Source organism: Hemibagrus wyckioides, linkage group LG05 (genome assembly GCF_019097595.1).
Source record: "Hemibagrus wyckioides isolate EC202008001 linkage group LG05, SWU_Hwy_1.0, whole genome shotgun sequence".
Taxonomy (NCBI): domain Eukaryota; kingdom Metazoa; phylum Chordata; class Actinopteri; order Siluriformes; family Bagridae; genus Hemibagrus; species Hemibagrus wyckioides.
Window position 1 is genome coordinate 12,916,537 of NC_080714.1, and position 15,939 is coordinate 12,932,475.

A 15,939-nucleotide genomic window follows, 5' to 3' on the forward strand; every position below is an offset into this window, starting at 1 on the left:
CCAAAAATCCTTTCAATGGGTGGTAAACTAATCACACAGCTATCCACCATCGAAAGCATTTACAAAACATTTTACTGCAAAGGCCAAAAGGCATTATGACACCGCTCACCCTAATCATAGACTATTTACACTATTTACTGGTGCCACCAGTGCCTCAGCACCAGCACAAACAGACTGAGGCTTTCCTGCAGACTGCACAGCTGATCACATCTGTTTACATTCTTTTACTTTTACTACAATGTTATCCACTATTCATCTTTGCACAACACATCATTTATTATAATGGTATCTTTCTTTGCTCTACTCTATATTCTGTGTATATATATATATATATATATATATATATATATATATATATATATATATATATATATATATATATATATATATATATATATATATATATATATAAAACATTTCCTTACCACTGTACATTGTACTCCCTGCACTCCCTGTACATATCATCCCCCCATAGCTATATATCTCATACCACTGTGCACTTCTGGTTAGATAAAAACTGCATTTCATTGGATTTGTACATGTACTTTACACAATGACAATAAAGTTGAATCTAATTCAATCTAATTTAACTGAAAAGCAGCAGCCCCATAGCATTATGCCATCACAACCATGCTTTACTATAGGTATGGTGTTCTTTGGGTGGTAAGCTCTTTTGTTTTTGTACCGACTGTATCTTTCATAATTATGACCAAAATGTTCAGCTCTGTTATCTCTTTCTGTGGGATGATTGTGATGTATTTTGAATTGTGACACCCCATATAATATTATTCACCACAACCTTGGAGTGATTTTTGCTGAATGACCACTGCTTGGGAGTAACAGTGGTTCTTAATTTCCTCAATTTGTGGATAGGTAGAGGCCAGAGTATTTAGAAATGTTTTTTAGCCTTTTCCTACCTAGTGAGCATTGTAAGCTATTTTTCTGAGGTCCTAAAGAATCTCTTTAATTCAGCCATGGCACACATCCATAAGACTTTTCATGAAGACCAGACTTTGATAATGAAGACCAAAGTATATGTTCATAAAACATGGCAGGGACTGCTAAACTCATACCTGATTACCATCCCAATGACTGAAATCCCTGACTTCAATTAACCCTTTAAAATACAGCAAATATAATTAATATTGTACACATGTGAAAACTATAAACTATGTTTGCATAAATTTTTGCCTTAGATGAAGATCACAAACACACGCACATAAATATGCCACAGATTTGCATCCAGGACATTTGAGGAGACTGTGTTTCATTAGTTTGATTTGATCAGACAGCACTAAGCTGCTGAGGGGCTCTGCACTGACAGCTAATTACAGAAATCTGCCTCATCCACTGATAAAGAACAATGGGCTGAGATGTGCTCTCTTTGTCGGGGACATGGCTGCACAGCTTTGTATGTTTAAATAAAATCTAAATACATAACATACAGTTAACTGCACCATACTAATATGGTAAGAGGCAGTTATGTAATTTATGACTTTCTGTTATGTTCTGTTATTTTGAAAGAGTTTTAGCCATATGAAAATCCTAGTGTATAATGTATTTCCATCATTTAACTTTTTGTTTTGCTGATTGTTGCTCCATAATTATAAAACTGATAAAAATGATAATGAGTAAAATTTTTAGTAATGCCGGATCTGATGCTTTCAAATGCTCATTTATAGGAACAGCCTTGGATGGGAGGCAATGAGGCTCATTGTGGAATGTAGTCTTGTCAAGCATGTTCATCCCTCTGTCTATACCCTAAAGATATGGCCCTTAAGGAGCTCCAGCAGAATAGGCAGACTCTCACTACAGAGTTTCACTATCTGCATGTCTCTGCCCATCTTTATATAATCAACATTAATACCACCCTTCTCCACTCATGTGGATGCTTTTCCCTTTCATTTATTAAATGAATTAATACAAATGTCAGTAAAATCTGGGTGGCACAGTATGCACAAATTTGAAATAGCTCCTAGCACACTGTTGTCATCTAGCATGAAACCATACAAATTTTACAAACTGTCCCCAACTCACTCACGCTTGCCATAATTCTACCCACTATTTTGTCTTCAGTGTCCAGGTGATACAGCAGGCGTTGCTTCCAAAATACAATCATGTTACCTACATACTGTGACATGCTGTCACCAAAACAAAAAACTGCTTTAAAAAACAGAAAGATTTGAGCATTATTCAGCCATAGTTCATGTCATCAGTCTTTGTATTCCCCTGCCACATCCTCTTGTGCTTTCAGTTTTTCTAAGGTTTTCATTGCAACCTCTGCTTGATTGAAAGACCCCTTGCCTTATCACTCTCACACCAATACCATCATTAATTTCATTCTATATCACACTGACTCACTTTGATAACTGCCTCAGTCAGTGTCCACTGTCCAAGGGGTCAACAGTGTAGAGACAAAAGTATTTGAATGGCAGGCGACATGTAGGAATTGTTAGTGAGATTTTTGGCATGGAGATGCCCTGTCATGGCCAGCACAGCCTCGCTGATACACTGGATGACAGGTGAGCTGCATTGTGGCTCTATGGCTTCTTAATTGTAGCCCCTGGTCTTCTGTGCTGTAGGGGACCAGTGACAGGGCAGCTCAGCCCACTTCTGCCCAACTTCGAAAACCTGGGCTTGGGAACGGAGAGGTGGCTGCCTATTCCTGGAGCTAAGTCTGGATATTGGATGCTAATCGACATGAGAATTTGCCTTAAGCATGGCAGGTGGATGAAATGGATAAGCAGGCTCTGCAGTGCATACATACACATGCAAATAAGCACAAACATATGTGCATGTTTTCACATTCATTCTCTAAAAATTTAGTAGGTGGTTACATACTAATCATATTATGTCTTTGCTCCATATAATGCCATATATAATTATCTACATAGCGTGCCTATCTATTAGCTATAACTGTTTTTATCATTCTGTTATTCTGTCAAATCATTCTATGTTAGGAGTTTATTAAACAGTAAGCTAATGTATATACATTTTTAGTTTTATCCTTTATATGGAGTACAATAACAATCACTTTCTGGGATGATTAAGGTTGGCTTGGATGTTTGTTTGTCTGTCTGTTTGTTTGTTTGTTTGTTTGTTTGTTTTAGTAAGAAAGGGCTTCTGTCTAGCCAACCTACCCCACAGCACTGATGTGTAAAATATGAGAGATATGAGTTCTCACATACAGGGAGTGACCAGTACTTACTAGTTATTTGTGCAGCTCCTTAAATGTTGCTGTAGAACTTTTGGCAGCCTTCCTGATACGTTTTTTATTTGTCTTTTTTTTTTATTATTATTAATTTTGAAGGGACCAAAGCAAAAAATAACAGAAGCCAAAATATAAGAATTTCAATTTTTATAATATATGCATACATATATTCAGGACTCCATAAGCACATACAGAAAGACACAAGTGCATGTGTGCACATGTACACATACACACTGTTCAAAATATTCAGCAGTTTTTATGTTTATATTTTATTGTATTTTATTATAGTTTGTATTACATATTATATTTTCCTATCATGTGCTTTCATTTTCACTAGAGGAAAAAACATAACAATATTAACAACAGCCTGCACCTATAGTAAGTAGGTATTCTGGGCTGGATAGGAAGAGAAAGACAGATGCAAGGCGTTCCATTCTCCTGCATGTTGTCAAACAAGCTGACCTACTTTACTGACACCACACTGCCATCCAGTGGCACAAGACTGCATTTAAACAGGAAAGCAAAATCATTTGAAAGTCATGGATGGGATGAATTAATTATGTTTAGCCTTTAGCACACCTTTTACCTAATAGCACAAGAACACCAATCAAAACATTTGTTTTGTCACGTATTTTCTATGTCTTATTCCTTGATTTTTTTAAAATTATTAATTACTGGTTGGAGTCAGTGGCAAAAGTTTTTTAGATGTGTGTGTGATGTGTGTAGAAGTGAGAGTGAGAATTGAGAAGACATGGGAGATGGGAAGAGGGAAGGAAGCATAATGATTTTCAATAGGTCTTTCCGTATGTTTTGCATGGCCTGTGGCCTCTTGCATTCTAAAACCAGTCAATAAAATCTGCTTTCAGCAACCTCTCTGAATTCACATGTGCATGTGAGCAGGTCTTTTACCTGTTGGTTCCAAACCAGACCACTACAAATTATGACGGCAAGTCTTACCTATGCAATTAAATTTACTTTGATGCTTTCAATAAGGGGTTAGATTATGTTTAGCTGAGCTCCTCTAATATAATTGAAATCATAGCATGCCATTATGAGTAAAGAAATGTTTTCATTTCAAAATTATTTAATGTTTCATACCATATTAATAAACTGAAAAAGAATACAGAATCAAAGTTAGAACAGAAATTAAGTAATTGGAAGAAAGCAAACTGTAGTTTTAATTTTTTCTGTTATATCAATGTTGATAATTGTTTCATCAACAATTTGAATTAGAATTACCCCATAAATACCTTTTTAAAATAACATATTCCTTTCAGTATTTATGCAGTGTAGCTCATTCTGTTTGTTTATTGTTTTTGTTTCTCTTCTGTTTTTGTCTCTTTTGCTTATATCTAATTGTTTTTAACTTTCTTGTAAGTGCTGTTAGGTCATTGAAAACATGTTATAAATGTAAAAAAATAAATAAGTAAATACATTTATTTATTTATTTATTTATTTATTTATTTATTTATTTATTTATTAATTATTATTATTATTATTATTATTATTATTATTATTATTATTATTATTATTATTATTTTTAAACTCATTCTTAACATGTCCAACAATATGGCAATTTCTTTGATGTTCCCTTGATTTAAATGTTTGACTAAGTACCGTGTCCTCCCTCAACAGCATATGTTCACACTGAGAAACAAGAAGGACCCAGGGGAGATGACTCAGGGCTAGTGACTCCAGCAGGAGCTCACATGCACTGTGGGCCAAAGCTGAGGGTCTGTGAGGCCGGTGGCTGTGATTATGCAGCATCATCATTAGTGCACATAAAGGAACAGCTGATCCCTGTACCAAACCCCTTTATACCTAATTAGCCTCATTAACAGGCTCACCTGAACTTAACGTGCAGAACAGCCAGCTGGGAGAACAGGCAGGTAAAAAATAGCAGACAAGGTACAACCCAAGCTTATTATTACACCAGCTGCCCACCAGCACTGTCTTACATACTCAGACACACACAAATATGGACTTGTCCCTTCCTTGGGAAGGTGTAAAGTAACAGTGTTACTTTAAACAAAAAGCATTACTACTCACTATGTTGGGTTTGAACATGTAGAATAAAATGTATGTTTACACAGTAATACTGCTTTTTACAGTTATACTGATATAGATGTTAATATAGATATGTTAACATGGATATATTAGGCCAACATCACCATTCACTGGATGAGCATGTTATAAATGTTGTCATTTCCCCTTTTTGTGTTTATATAGAAACATCAATTTAGGTGTGTAAGAACCACTATACCACAACCACTAAACATGAAAGAAAATACTATGAAAATTGTAGGAAAAGTGTAGGATAAACACACATACACACACACACACACACACACAGAGTTTTAATCAGTTGCTATCACTCCTTTGCTGTGCTACTTCTCAAACACTCCCTATGCTACCATGACATCCAGAAGCATCTCCTCTACTTCTCTACTCCATCTATCCACTGTCCTCCTGCCCTCCCTGTTCCTCCTTGGTAGTATGTACCCACTTTTCAGGAACCTTATGTGGTTTGATGTGTATGAAGTGGAGGGTCAAGTACTTATTACCTGCTGTCTACTGTCTTCTACCAGAGAGAAATGTGATGTTTGTTCTTAACCTGCTGTGCAAATATTCAAAATTACATGTCTGTAGATTTGGTGTCTAAAGTTTGGAGCAGATTAGAGTAAAGTAGGTGCCTACACTGCCTTCAATTGTTGTTAGATGTCATTTGATTATAATTATAATATAATATATAAATTATAATGCTATATTTACATAATAATATTAATATATAATTATAATAATATATTAATTTATAGAACATACAACAGTATGAAACTGAACTGAAGCATAAAGTTTCCTGAATCACAAAAGGCATAAGTCATGACAAATAAAAAGCCATAATTGCATGTATGCAAAGATTCAAAGCAGGGGAGCACCCTGCCACTTTAAATGACTTACATTTAGCTTGCACTACAATAAAAAGAGATCTGTACCTATTCTTGTTGGTGGAGAACAGAGGGAGACCAGTCCCTGAGGGGCCTTCCACTCTGTACTAAACAGCCTGAATATGCATTAATGTATTCTATTCCAGAAATGAAAAGTCTAGTAGCAGCTATTTGTTCTGAAAAGCTCTTAAGAAAATATGGATTAGAATGGGTGAGTGATACATTATGTGTTTTAAATAGCTTTGTGACATTCTTCCCCCTGCTCTTGGTTCTCTCACTATGATGAAAAAAACCTGCTGAGGTTTCAATATGCATGAACCCCTTTTCATGTTGCCACTCGTATTTTTTGTCTGGCACAGCAGGTGGCATGACATGGTCAGTTCACTAGCTAGAATGGCAAGAGGCCCAACAAAGCCTAGCAGAGAGCCAATTTTTATGAGTATGGCTTCAAATAAAAATAACTTCAAATGCATCTGACTAACAGATATGTGTATGTTGCTCATTTTAAATTATATATTGCTGAAGTGATTAAAATCCCTTTTCTGTTATTTTTTGCAAGGTTAAATTCTCACCCTGATAAGATGATAACTGATAAGATGATAACATTTGCTGTTAAGTCCTGCCTATAGTGTACATACTGCACTTTAATAAACACACACATACATTGCCCCCTTGTGCAAGAATTATGCTTTATCACCGGCTTTCAGAGATGTAATCAAGCATGTGTATTTTCTGTTATAATCAGTGCAGCCATTCATTTTGCTCTTATGTCTACTCATAAGCACACACACACACACACACACACACTTATACACAATCATAGTGTAAACCCTATCTAGGAGGTAGGAAGAAAATCAGATTGAAGGGGGCCAGTTACAGGAGGTATTGTAGCTGGTCAGTCGCGGTAGTATCTCTCTCTCTCTCTCTCTCTCTCTCTCTCTCTCTCTCTCTCTCTCTCCTCTGCAAAGGATGGGGGTTATCTGGGACAAGGGGGCTCCTTAATGAAGCTGTCTCCTCTATCGATCCTGCTGATCGTGGAGCCTATTTCCTCTGCTGGGCTGGCTGGCAGCCATTTGGCTTTGCTCTGTCAGCTACACGTGCCTAATTAGCTCTGTTGGTCTTTTGCTTCCCTGCGATTTCCTCCATGTTTCCTTCTAGTCAAGGGAAAAAGAACCCAGCTGCTTTAAACCAAGCTTCTCCTGATGACATGGACAACTGCTGCCACTGTTAAAGTAAGGGACATGTTTGACTGAAAAATGGCCTCAGATTTGCTTATAACCTCTTTGTAGACCTCCTTAAGCTCACCTAAACTGTATCTCCCCGAACAACAATGATGCATGAGTGGTCACACCTGATTTTAAACAAACAAGCAGTTCTTTCCATGCCTGTATTTTGATATATTATTCAGTTTTGTCTTTTGTTGCAACTTATCTCTTCAGTTAAGATAATTTTAACTTTACAATGTATTTGGGAACCTGACACCTATGTGTGTTTGTGTGTGTGTGTGTTTGAATATATGAATCAGTACATCAAATTAAAACAATAAGAGAGTTTAATTAAAAAGGTCAAAATCTTTTTTTAAAAATTTGGTGGAGACAAAATTGGTGACAAATAATATGCAGGGGTTACCTCAGCTCAGAACTGCAGCCAAGTTGTTGTTAGGGCCTTGTTTACATCAAGTGAGACAATTTATTAAATGGAGAGCAGCCTAATAGCCAGATACAAAATAACACGCTGGAATGACTGTGGGAATGAATGTGCTGATATACTCAGTTCATGTTCTATGTATGTATTCAAATTTCTGGTGAGAAATATCCATATGTGGGAAAAATGAGACACAAACTGAATGTAGAGGGATCAATAGGCAGGAAAGAGCTGAACCCTGAGGACACTTGCTTTCTTAACTAAAGGCTGCAGTTTTACTCATTGTTATTTTAGTGAGATATAGGGAACTAACACAGGTATTAACTTTCAGTGCTGGTTCAGGGCCCAGATCAAATGGGAGGGTTGCATCCAGCCTAAACCTGTGCCAAATCAAATATGTGGACTCAGTGATCTTCAGTGGTGACCCCAAACAGGGAGCACCCGAAAGAACAACAACATTTTAGTGAGATATAACTCAGAAAATTTTAGGTTTATTGGTGGGGCTTATGTAAAGGTTTGTCATTGTCACATGAACATCTTGTAGAAATGTTCGTTAAATACATTTACAATTGTAAGACAGTAAAGTTCTAACAATACAGTCAAGTCTTTGTAATGAGAAAATAAGGAAAAATGTGGAAAATGTTTTAAATGTTTTCTCTGTGACTTAAACCATGGCATGGTTGTTAATGCAAGATGGGCTGGTTAGGGCATATCAGAAACTATGATCTCCTGGGATTTTTGCTTAATTATTATATTACACAAGGGGTGTGGTCAGCATAATATTTTAATTACAGCACATACTCACCTTGACAACGTTTCAACTGTTGTTGTTTTTTCACAGTTTGATTTTCTCCAAGTGTTTAATTAATCTCCGATCACAATCATTTAAGATTTTATCCGAATACATTTCTTGCTCTAGGATGATGGCCCACAGCATGAACAGAGCAATATCCTCTTCAGGACAACAGGATATGTCTTTTGACATAGTTGTATAAGACAGTGTATAAGATATATGAGAAACTATTTACACATCATTAGATAGGGTTAAATAATTTGTTGCCAGATGAAACATATTAACTTCTGCAGTAATTATTCAATGAAAGGCTTTTTCCAATTGGACTGAAGGCTTTCTTTGGCCAGGCAGTATATATATATACACTATATTGCCAAAAGTATTCGCTCACCTGCCTTGACTCCCATATGAACTTAAGTGACATCCCATTCCTAATCCACAGGGTTCAATATGACGTCGGTCCACCCTTTGCAGCTATAACAGCTTCAACTCTTCTGGGAAGGCTGTCCACAAGGTTTAGGAGTGTGTTTATGGGAATTTTTGACCATTCTTCCAGAAGCGCATTTGTGAGGTCACACACTGATGTTGGACGAGAAGGCCTGGCTCTCAGTCTCTGCTCTAATTCATCCCAAAGGTGTTCTATCAGGTTGAGGTCAGGACTCTGTGCAGGCCAGTCAAGTTCATCCACACCAGACTCTGTCATCCATGTCTTTATGGACCTTGCTTTGTGCACTGGTGCACAGTCATGTTGGAAGAGGAAGGGGCCAGCTGCAAACTGTTCCCACAAAGTTGGGAGCATGGAATTGTCCAAAATGTCTTGGTATGCTGAAGTATTCAGAGTTCCTTTCACTGGAACTAAGGGGCCAAGCCCAGCTCCTGAAAAACAACCCCACATCATAATCCCCCCTCCACCAAACTTTACACTTGGCACAATGCAGTCAGGCAAGTACCGTTCTCCTGGCAACCGCCAAACCCAGACTCGTCCATCAGATTGCCAGATGGAGAAGCGCGATTCGTCACTCCAGAGAACGCGTCTCCACTGCTCTAGAGTCCAGTGGCGGCGTGCTTTACACCACTGCATCTGACGCTTTGCATTGCACTTGGTGATGTATGGCTTGGATGCAACTGCTCGGCCATGGAAACCCATTCCATGAAGCTCTCTGCGCACTGTTCTTGAGCTAATCTGAAGGCCACATGAAGTTTGGAGGTCTGTAGCGATTGACTCTGCAGAAAGTTGGCGACCTCTTCGCACTATGCGCCTCAGCATCCGCTGACCCCGCTCCGTCAGTTTACGTGGCCTACCACTTCGTGGCTGAGTTTCTGTCGTTCCCAAACACTTCCACGTTCTTATAATACAGCTGACAGTTGACTGTGGAATATTTAGGAGCGAGGAAATTTCACGACTGGATTTGTTGCACAGGTGGCATCCTATCACAGTTCCACGCTGGAATTCACTGAGCTCCTGAGAGCGACCCATTCTTTCACAAATGTTTGTAAAAACAGTCTGCATGCCTAGGTGCTTGATTTTATACACCTGTGGCCATGGAAGTGATTGGAACACCTGATTCTGATTATTTGGATGGGTGAGCGAATACTTTTGGCAATATAGTGTATATTGTGTGCTATATCACAAATATATATGATGCATCTAGTATATGCAGATGTGTCATGACGAATCTAGTATATGCACATGTGACTAAGGTAAATAGAGTGGTTTTGTGTCATCAACAGATGATCTCACATCTGTGTCATTTCACCTGCACCTGTCAACACCTGTCAGAGCTGATAGACTTTTGGAAAGGTATCTCTAAACATTGAGAGAATTGTGTCTAAGAATTGTGTCTCAATGTTGTGCCTCACTAGTGCGTAGACACTGAAAGCCTGTGCCCACCTTAACCCAACATCTTCGACTTACCCGTCTTTCACTGTCTCCTAAACCTTTTTTTTTTTTTGCAGTGTTCTTTTTCTGGCAGCTGGAGCATTTCCATCTCTTAGTGTCAATTAAATGAGTGAACTATCTACATTTGTCAACATATCATCTCTGGACCACCTGATTTGTTGGAGATTCCTGACACAGTCGCAAGAGCAGGGCATACTGAGCTCCCTCATTATCAGTGAGTGAGAGAGAGAGCAAGCTCTCATGTCTGACATGATAGCTACCAACCCAGATCCCCCTTTCAGCCTGTCAAGCATATCATACAACACTGTGTAACACTGTACCTTCAGACACACTCACATACTACATGTTAGTGAGGCATCCATAGAGACATCTTAAGGGGCCCTCAGATTAACCTCTAATCCATGTTAACATGAACAAAAGAAAATACTGGCTTTAGTACTTTTTAGAACCAAAGTTAAGTGCTTGGATGTTTAATTCATAGACTGTACTGAGCAAATTTTCTTGCTGTTGTATTTAATTATGTGCATATCCACATGTCCATCTGTCTGCAGATGTCATAGTACTTCCTTGATTTCCCCTTTCACCACTGGGAGAAATCTGTGAAAGTACAATTACATTCTAGCATTTTGTTTCTGTTACCACCACACATCCCATTTAAGGGAAAATGTAGCTACCCAGTATTGAAATGCAAATAGACAAACAAATCTAGAACCCATCATAGGGACCAGAGAGAGGAGATGGGGGAGTAGGATATAAATGGATTAAGATTTTCTGCCCACAGCAGCAGTTTTTTCAGCTGCATCATCATTTATTTGAATGTTTATGCCCATAATCTGTGTCAGCATCACTTTGTAATTTATGCATGATTTATTATTATGTTCAGATTTTTGGCTTTACAATTATTTTTGACTTTAACACTGCACTAGCAATAAATACAAGTCATACAACCACATTTTCCTTAGCAGCTTGTGAATATGTCATAGCTTATGGCAACTTGCACTCCAAAGCTATCATCAGCATATTTCTGTCACAATCACAATGCTCATTTTGTGACATTTGTGTTTCATTCTCCCTGCTGTTTTGGGTTCTCTCTCTGAGTTTTTCACATCCCTCACTGCCTAACAGACCAACAAGCATGTGCATTAGTGCTATTGAAAGATTATCCTTTCTGAATGTTTTCTCCCTGTGCATACTAAGCTAACTCAACTCTGCTAGCAGTAACAAGCTGAAGTCAGTTTTCACTTTTCTCCCTTCATCTCCCCACCAGGTCAGGGCCTCAATTGGCATTATTAGTTTAGAGTTTTCCACACTCCCTGCCATCTAACTGACTGTCAGGCATGTGGCTAGGTACTGCTAACATGCTACTGCCATCAGCAATGTGTGCTGTTTGCAATTGAGTCTGTAATGTTCGTGAGATCAGAACACATCAACCAGCTAGAATTGTGGGCAGTCCACCTTACCTTAAAGTTTTTCTTACCAGACTTGACTTTAGCCACATTCCGATCTGCTTGGTCACCAGTGTGAAATATATCTTTGTTATCAAGGTAATATTACATTCAATATTTTGTGCATGTGAGCTTTTTTTTATAAGAATATACCGTATATTGTGCAAGGCACTTTTTCTGTAGTTGTTGTTATATGTTAAATTTAAAAGAATGTCCAGCTAATCTCACTGATTTACCCACTATGATAACGTGTGCTGCTCTATTTTAAATGTAGCTCTCTGGCATATGAGGCTCACAATGAACCATGAGGAATGTATCATATTTCACTCCCTTCAAAAGTAAGGTCACTACAGCTCTGTAGATGGTCAGGTGTGGAGTATTAAAGGAGTATGTATGCTTTGAAAATTGACACTCAATCAAATGAAGGAAAAGAAACTGATGTATACATTCCTGTCACTTGAAAAGCTTGAAAAACGTGAAATAAGAATGAATATGAGGACTCCCATAAATTAAGAAAATCTGCAACATTAATAGACTAATGGATAAAGACAACATATCAATTGTCATGTTTAGTGCACACTAAACATCATCAAAGCAGATCATCAGAAGATCATCAAAGCAATAAAATATAAAGGTACAATAATCACATTTGCCATTTTTCAAAAACATTTCCAGTGAATATGACATTACAAATAGTCAAGGGTTTAAAAAAAATTACCAAAATTTACAGTGTCTTCAGACTAAGGTCGTGAATATTAAATTATATTTTGTTAGTTAGCTAGTATATGCAGCTCAAGCAGATAGGGTATGAATATGATGTAAACCATTATTCACAGATATTACAATACATTCTGCATTTAGATTTTGAGTTTAATGAAAAAATAATATATACCTGAGAAAATCTACAGAAATGTCACTCAATTTAATTAATTTTCATTCACTGCAAAGTATTTAAAATTATTTTATAAGACTGTATGCACATCACAATACAATGAATCATAAAACTGCTTTTTTGTAGTTATAGATAAAATATAGGTGAAATGTTTTAGCAACTATGTCACACAGTATGAACAAAAAAAAGTCTATGCACTATTCTACCTAGGATATGGACACATCCCACTCAGTGTCCACAGTAATTCCAAATACTGTTTGGCATCAAGGGAGCCATATAATGATCCTTTCAGTACATTTTGGATTTCAGGCATAGGTTTCAGGTTAAAAAGTTAAAAGTTAAATCAGTCTTTCCTCAGGAGGCACTTTCAGTACGCTGCCCATTTCAAGACGAGCTCCTGCCACCTCTTGTTGGCTGGGGCTATAAGTGCCTTCAGACTGCCTTTTCCTTCGTGCGGTGAGCATCATGCATCCCAAACCAACCACGGCCAGCAAAGCAGCAAAACACATCATTGGGACGGCCACTACAAGCCAAGGAATGCTCTCCCTCTGCTGCTGCCTCTTCAGGATAGAGAAGAGTGCAGGTAATGTGGAAAGATATGGAGGAAGTGAGTTGAGTAAAATGACTTAACAAACATTTTTCTACATGCATGCGTTTTTCTCACTTTACAAGACAATCGTATTCATTTCTATCTCATGTATCAAGAAGAGCAAAATTACTGTAATGACAATGAGCCTAAAAACTATTACATGTAGTATATACATGTGTTATAGATAGATAGATAATAAGTAAACTCACGGGAGCCTCGCATTTATCTCCACTGAAACCTGGCAAGCACTCACAAGTGTATTGATTCTGCTGATCTATGCAGGTAGCTCCATTGAGACAAGGGTTGGACTCACACTCATCTATTTCCTTCTCACATCTAGAAAGAGAGATGGATCTCACTAAAACTGGTTTGGGATAAAAAGATAGACTGAGACCACATATGCCATCATTTATGTTAACAAAAAAGCTCTCACCTCTCTCCGGTGTATCCAAGTCTGCAAGTACAGTTGGCCCCCCAGGGTCCATTCATACAGACTCCTCCATTCATACACTGAACATCTACTCCACACTGCATTGGGGGGAAGTTCCATCTGTTAGTCCAAGAAAAAAGGAAGAGAAGCAAATTTTTAGTTTAGGTCATACTTTACTATGTCATAAGATAATAACTGTCAATGTTTGACATTATGATTTTTACATCAAAAGTTAATTTGATGTGTGTTCCATTTAGCATATGTTTAATTAAATATTATGTTTTATGACAAAATTATAGAATAGTTGCTGTGGTTATACCATGAAGTCCATTACCTTACATTGTTGAATGAATGGTATTATGACAATTTTAAATTCAATATTTATTTTGAGTTTTTACTGAATGCCTCAGCCTAAGGTCAGATTTGTCTTACTAAATGTATGGCATGGTGGACTCATACAAAAGTCTGACTCAAATATTATACATAAATAATATATACATATTAATATAAATACTAATTCTTTGTTTAGTCAACAGGTCTTATCCAATCCACTGAATAAAGAGCACAAAATCTCGTACTCACTGGCAGAGTGGACCACTGTATGCTGGTGGACAGATACAAGTGTATCCACCCACAGAGTTCACACAGGACCCTGTGTTCTCACAATGCAACTCTTGACACTCATCCACATCCTCATCACAGTGCCTCCCCCTGTAGCCCAGAGCACATTGGCACAGGTATTCCCCCGGAAGGTTCTTGCAGGTCCCATGAATGCAAGGCTCATGAATACACTCATTGATATCATCCTGGCAGTTTTCACCCTGCCAGCCTGGGGCACAGTCACATATATAGTGATTAAAGAGATCTTGGCATGAGCCATTATTTAAACAAGGATACAGGAGACACAAGGGTGCACCACTGCACCCAATTTGTGGTTCCTTTATGCTACCATATTGGATGAATTGGGAAAATTGAGGTGCTTTTTCATGAATGCCCCCCATCAGTGGCAGATACACTCCCCCTATCCTGACTTCACCAAGACAGCCGGTGAAATTCTCTGCCAACCACACAGTAGAATGGTTAAAGAAATCCAAGTTGGCAGCAAATGTTTGGCTTAAACCAGCCACTTGCCCATCCACAGTGAGTTTCCAAAGAGACAAAGCATAGTGTGAACCTGTCTTCCTGAGCTCCACATGGTGCCATTCTCCATCTGAAACCTCCACTTCACTGTAGATAGCCAGCACCTCCTGGTTTTTGCTATTACAGATCTTGATCAGTATGAAGGAATTCAGGAGACCCATGTGGAAAAATTCTAAACCATTGGAAGTACGAAGAAGTGTGCCATTCTCTGTACGAGTTCGCAGTTTTACTGAAACCACTGTCACAGGAGCAGATAAAGACCCACTGGCCCTGAACTTCAAAGCATTGTTTTCAAATGTGGCATTGACCAAGCCTAGGGATTGAATAAACAAATGGGAAAGAATTTATAAAATCTGGAAAAAGGGCATACCAGCATGGATAAAACAAAACATTTTCAAAGCCTTAATTATGGACTTTTCTTTCAAAATATCATTTTGTGCATGTATATTCATTATTTCATTCAGCCATAATAACCGATTTATACTGTTCAGGATGACAGTGTATCTGGACCCTCAGAGAAAATTACACCAGGTTACATATGTGTCACAGGTTGCATATGTGACACTGCATCATGGCTGACATGGTCTGAAGTTCTGTGTGAAATCAATTGGCTAAGGAGGTCATGTGATGACATGCAGCTTGCCAGCAAGACCATATAAGGGAATCTACATCAAATTACTCCAGCTTCTACTTGTCTGAAGCATGAGTGGACACTGGGAGTGTGGCAAGCAATGCAGTGTCTCATTCCCTTTTTAAGGAACCGAGCTACATACATTACCTGGTGTAGTTCCCTTTTAGGGGAACTCAATGCTGTGTTGTGACTGATGTTATGGGAGCATTAATATCAATGCTGCCACATGCCAGGAGATGTCTACCCCAGAGATCAAAAAAGGGCATGAACGAGCCAAGAGCAGAGCACCACTAGCCCTGTAAGACCCATGACCCAGGAG

The 15,939-nt window shown here is 38.1% G+C and overlaps 1 protein-coding gene across 2 annotated transcripts in view; it reads right to left on the minus strand.

Annotated features, from left to right (window-relative positions):
• Positions 1 to 12,486: 12,486 nt before the first annotated feature.
• crb2b (crumbs cell polarity complex component 2b) overlaps positions 12,487 to 15,939 on the minus strand; it is a 29,884-nt gene continuing 26,431 nt past the window's right edge. Inside the window, exons 10-13 of one of the 2 annotated variants that reach the window (XM_058390107.1) lie at positions 14,432 to 14,678; positions 13,853 to 13,969; positions 13,629 to 13,755; positions 12,487 to 13,390 (exon numbers count right to left, since the gene is read on the minus strand). In XM_058390107.1, the coding sequence (XP_058246090.1) occupies positions 13,169 to 13,390; positions 13,629 to 13,755; positions 13,853 to 13,969; positions 14,432 to 14,678 (713 nt within the window). In that variant the 3' untranslated portion in view covers positions 12,487 to 13,168. Of the gene's footprint in view, positions 13,391 to 13,628; positions 13,756 to 13,852; positions 13,970 to 14,431; positions 15,303 to 15,939 lie in introns of both variants that reach the window. The other variant, XM_058390106.1, reaches the window with a different exon arrangement.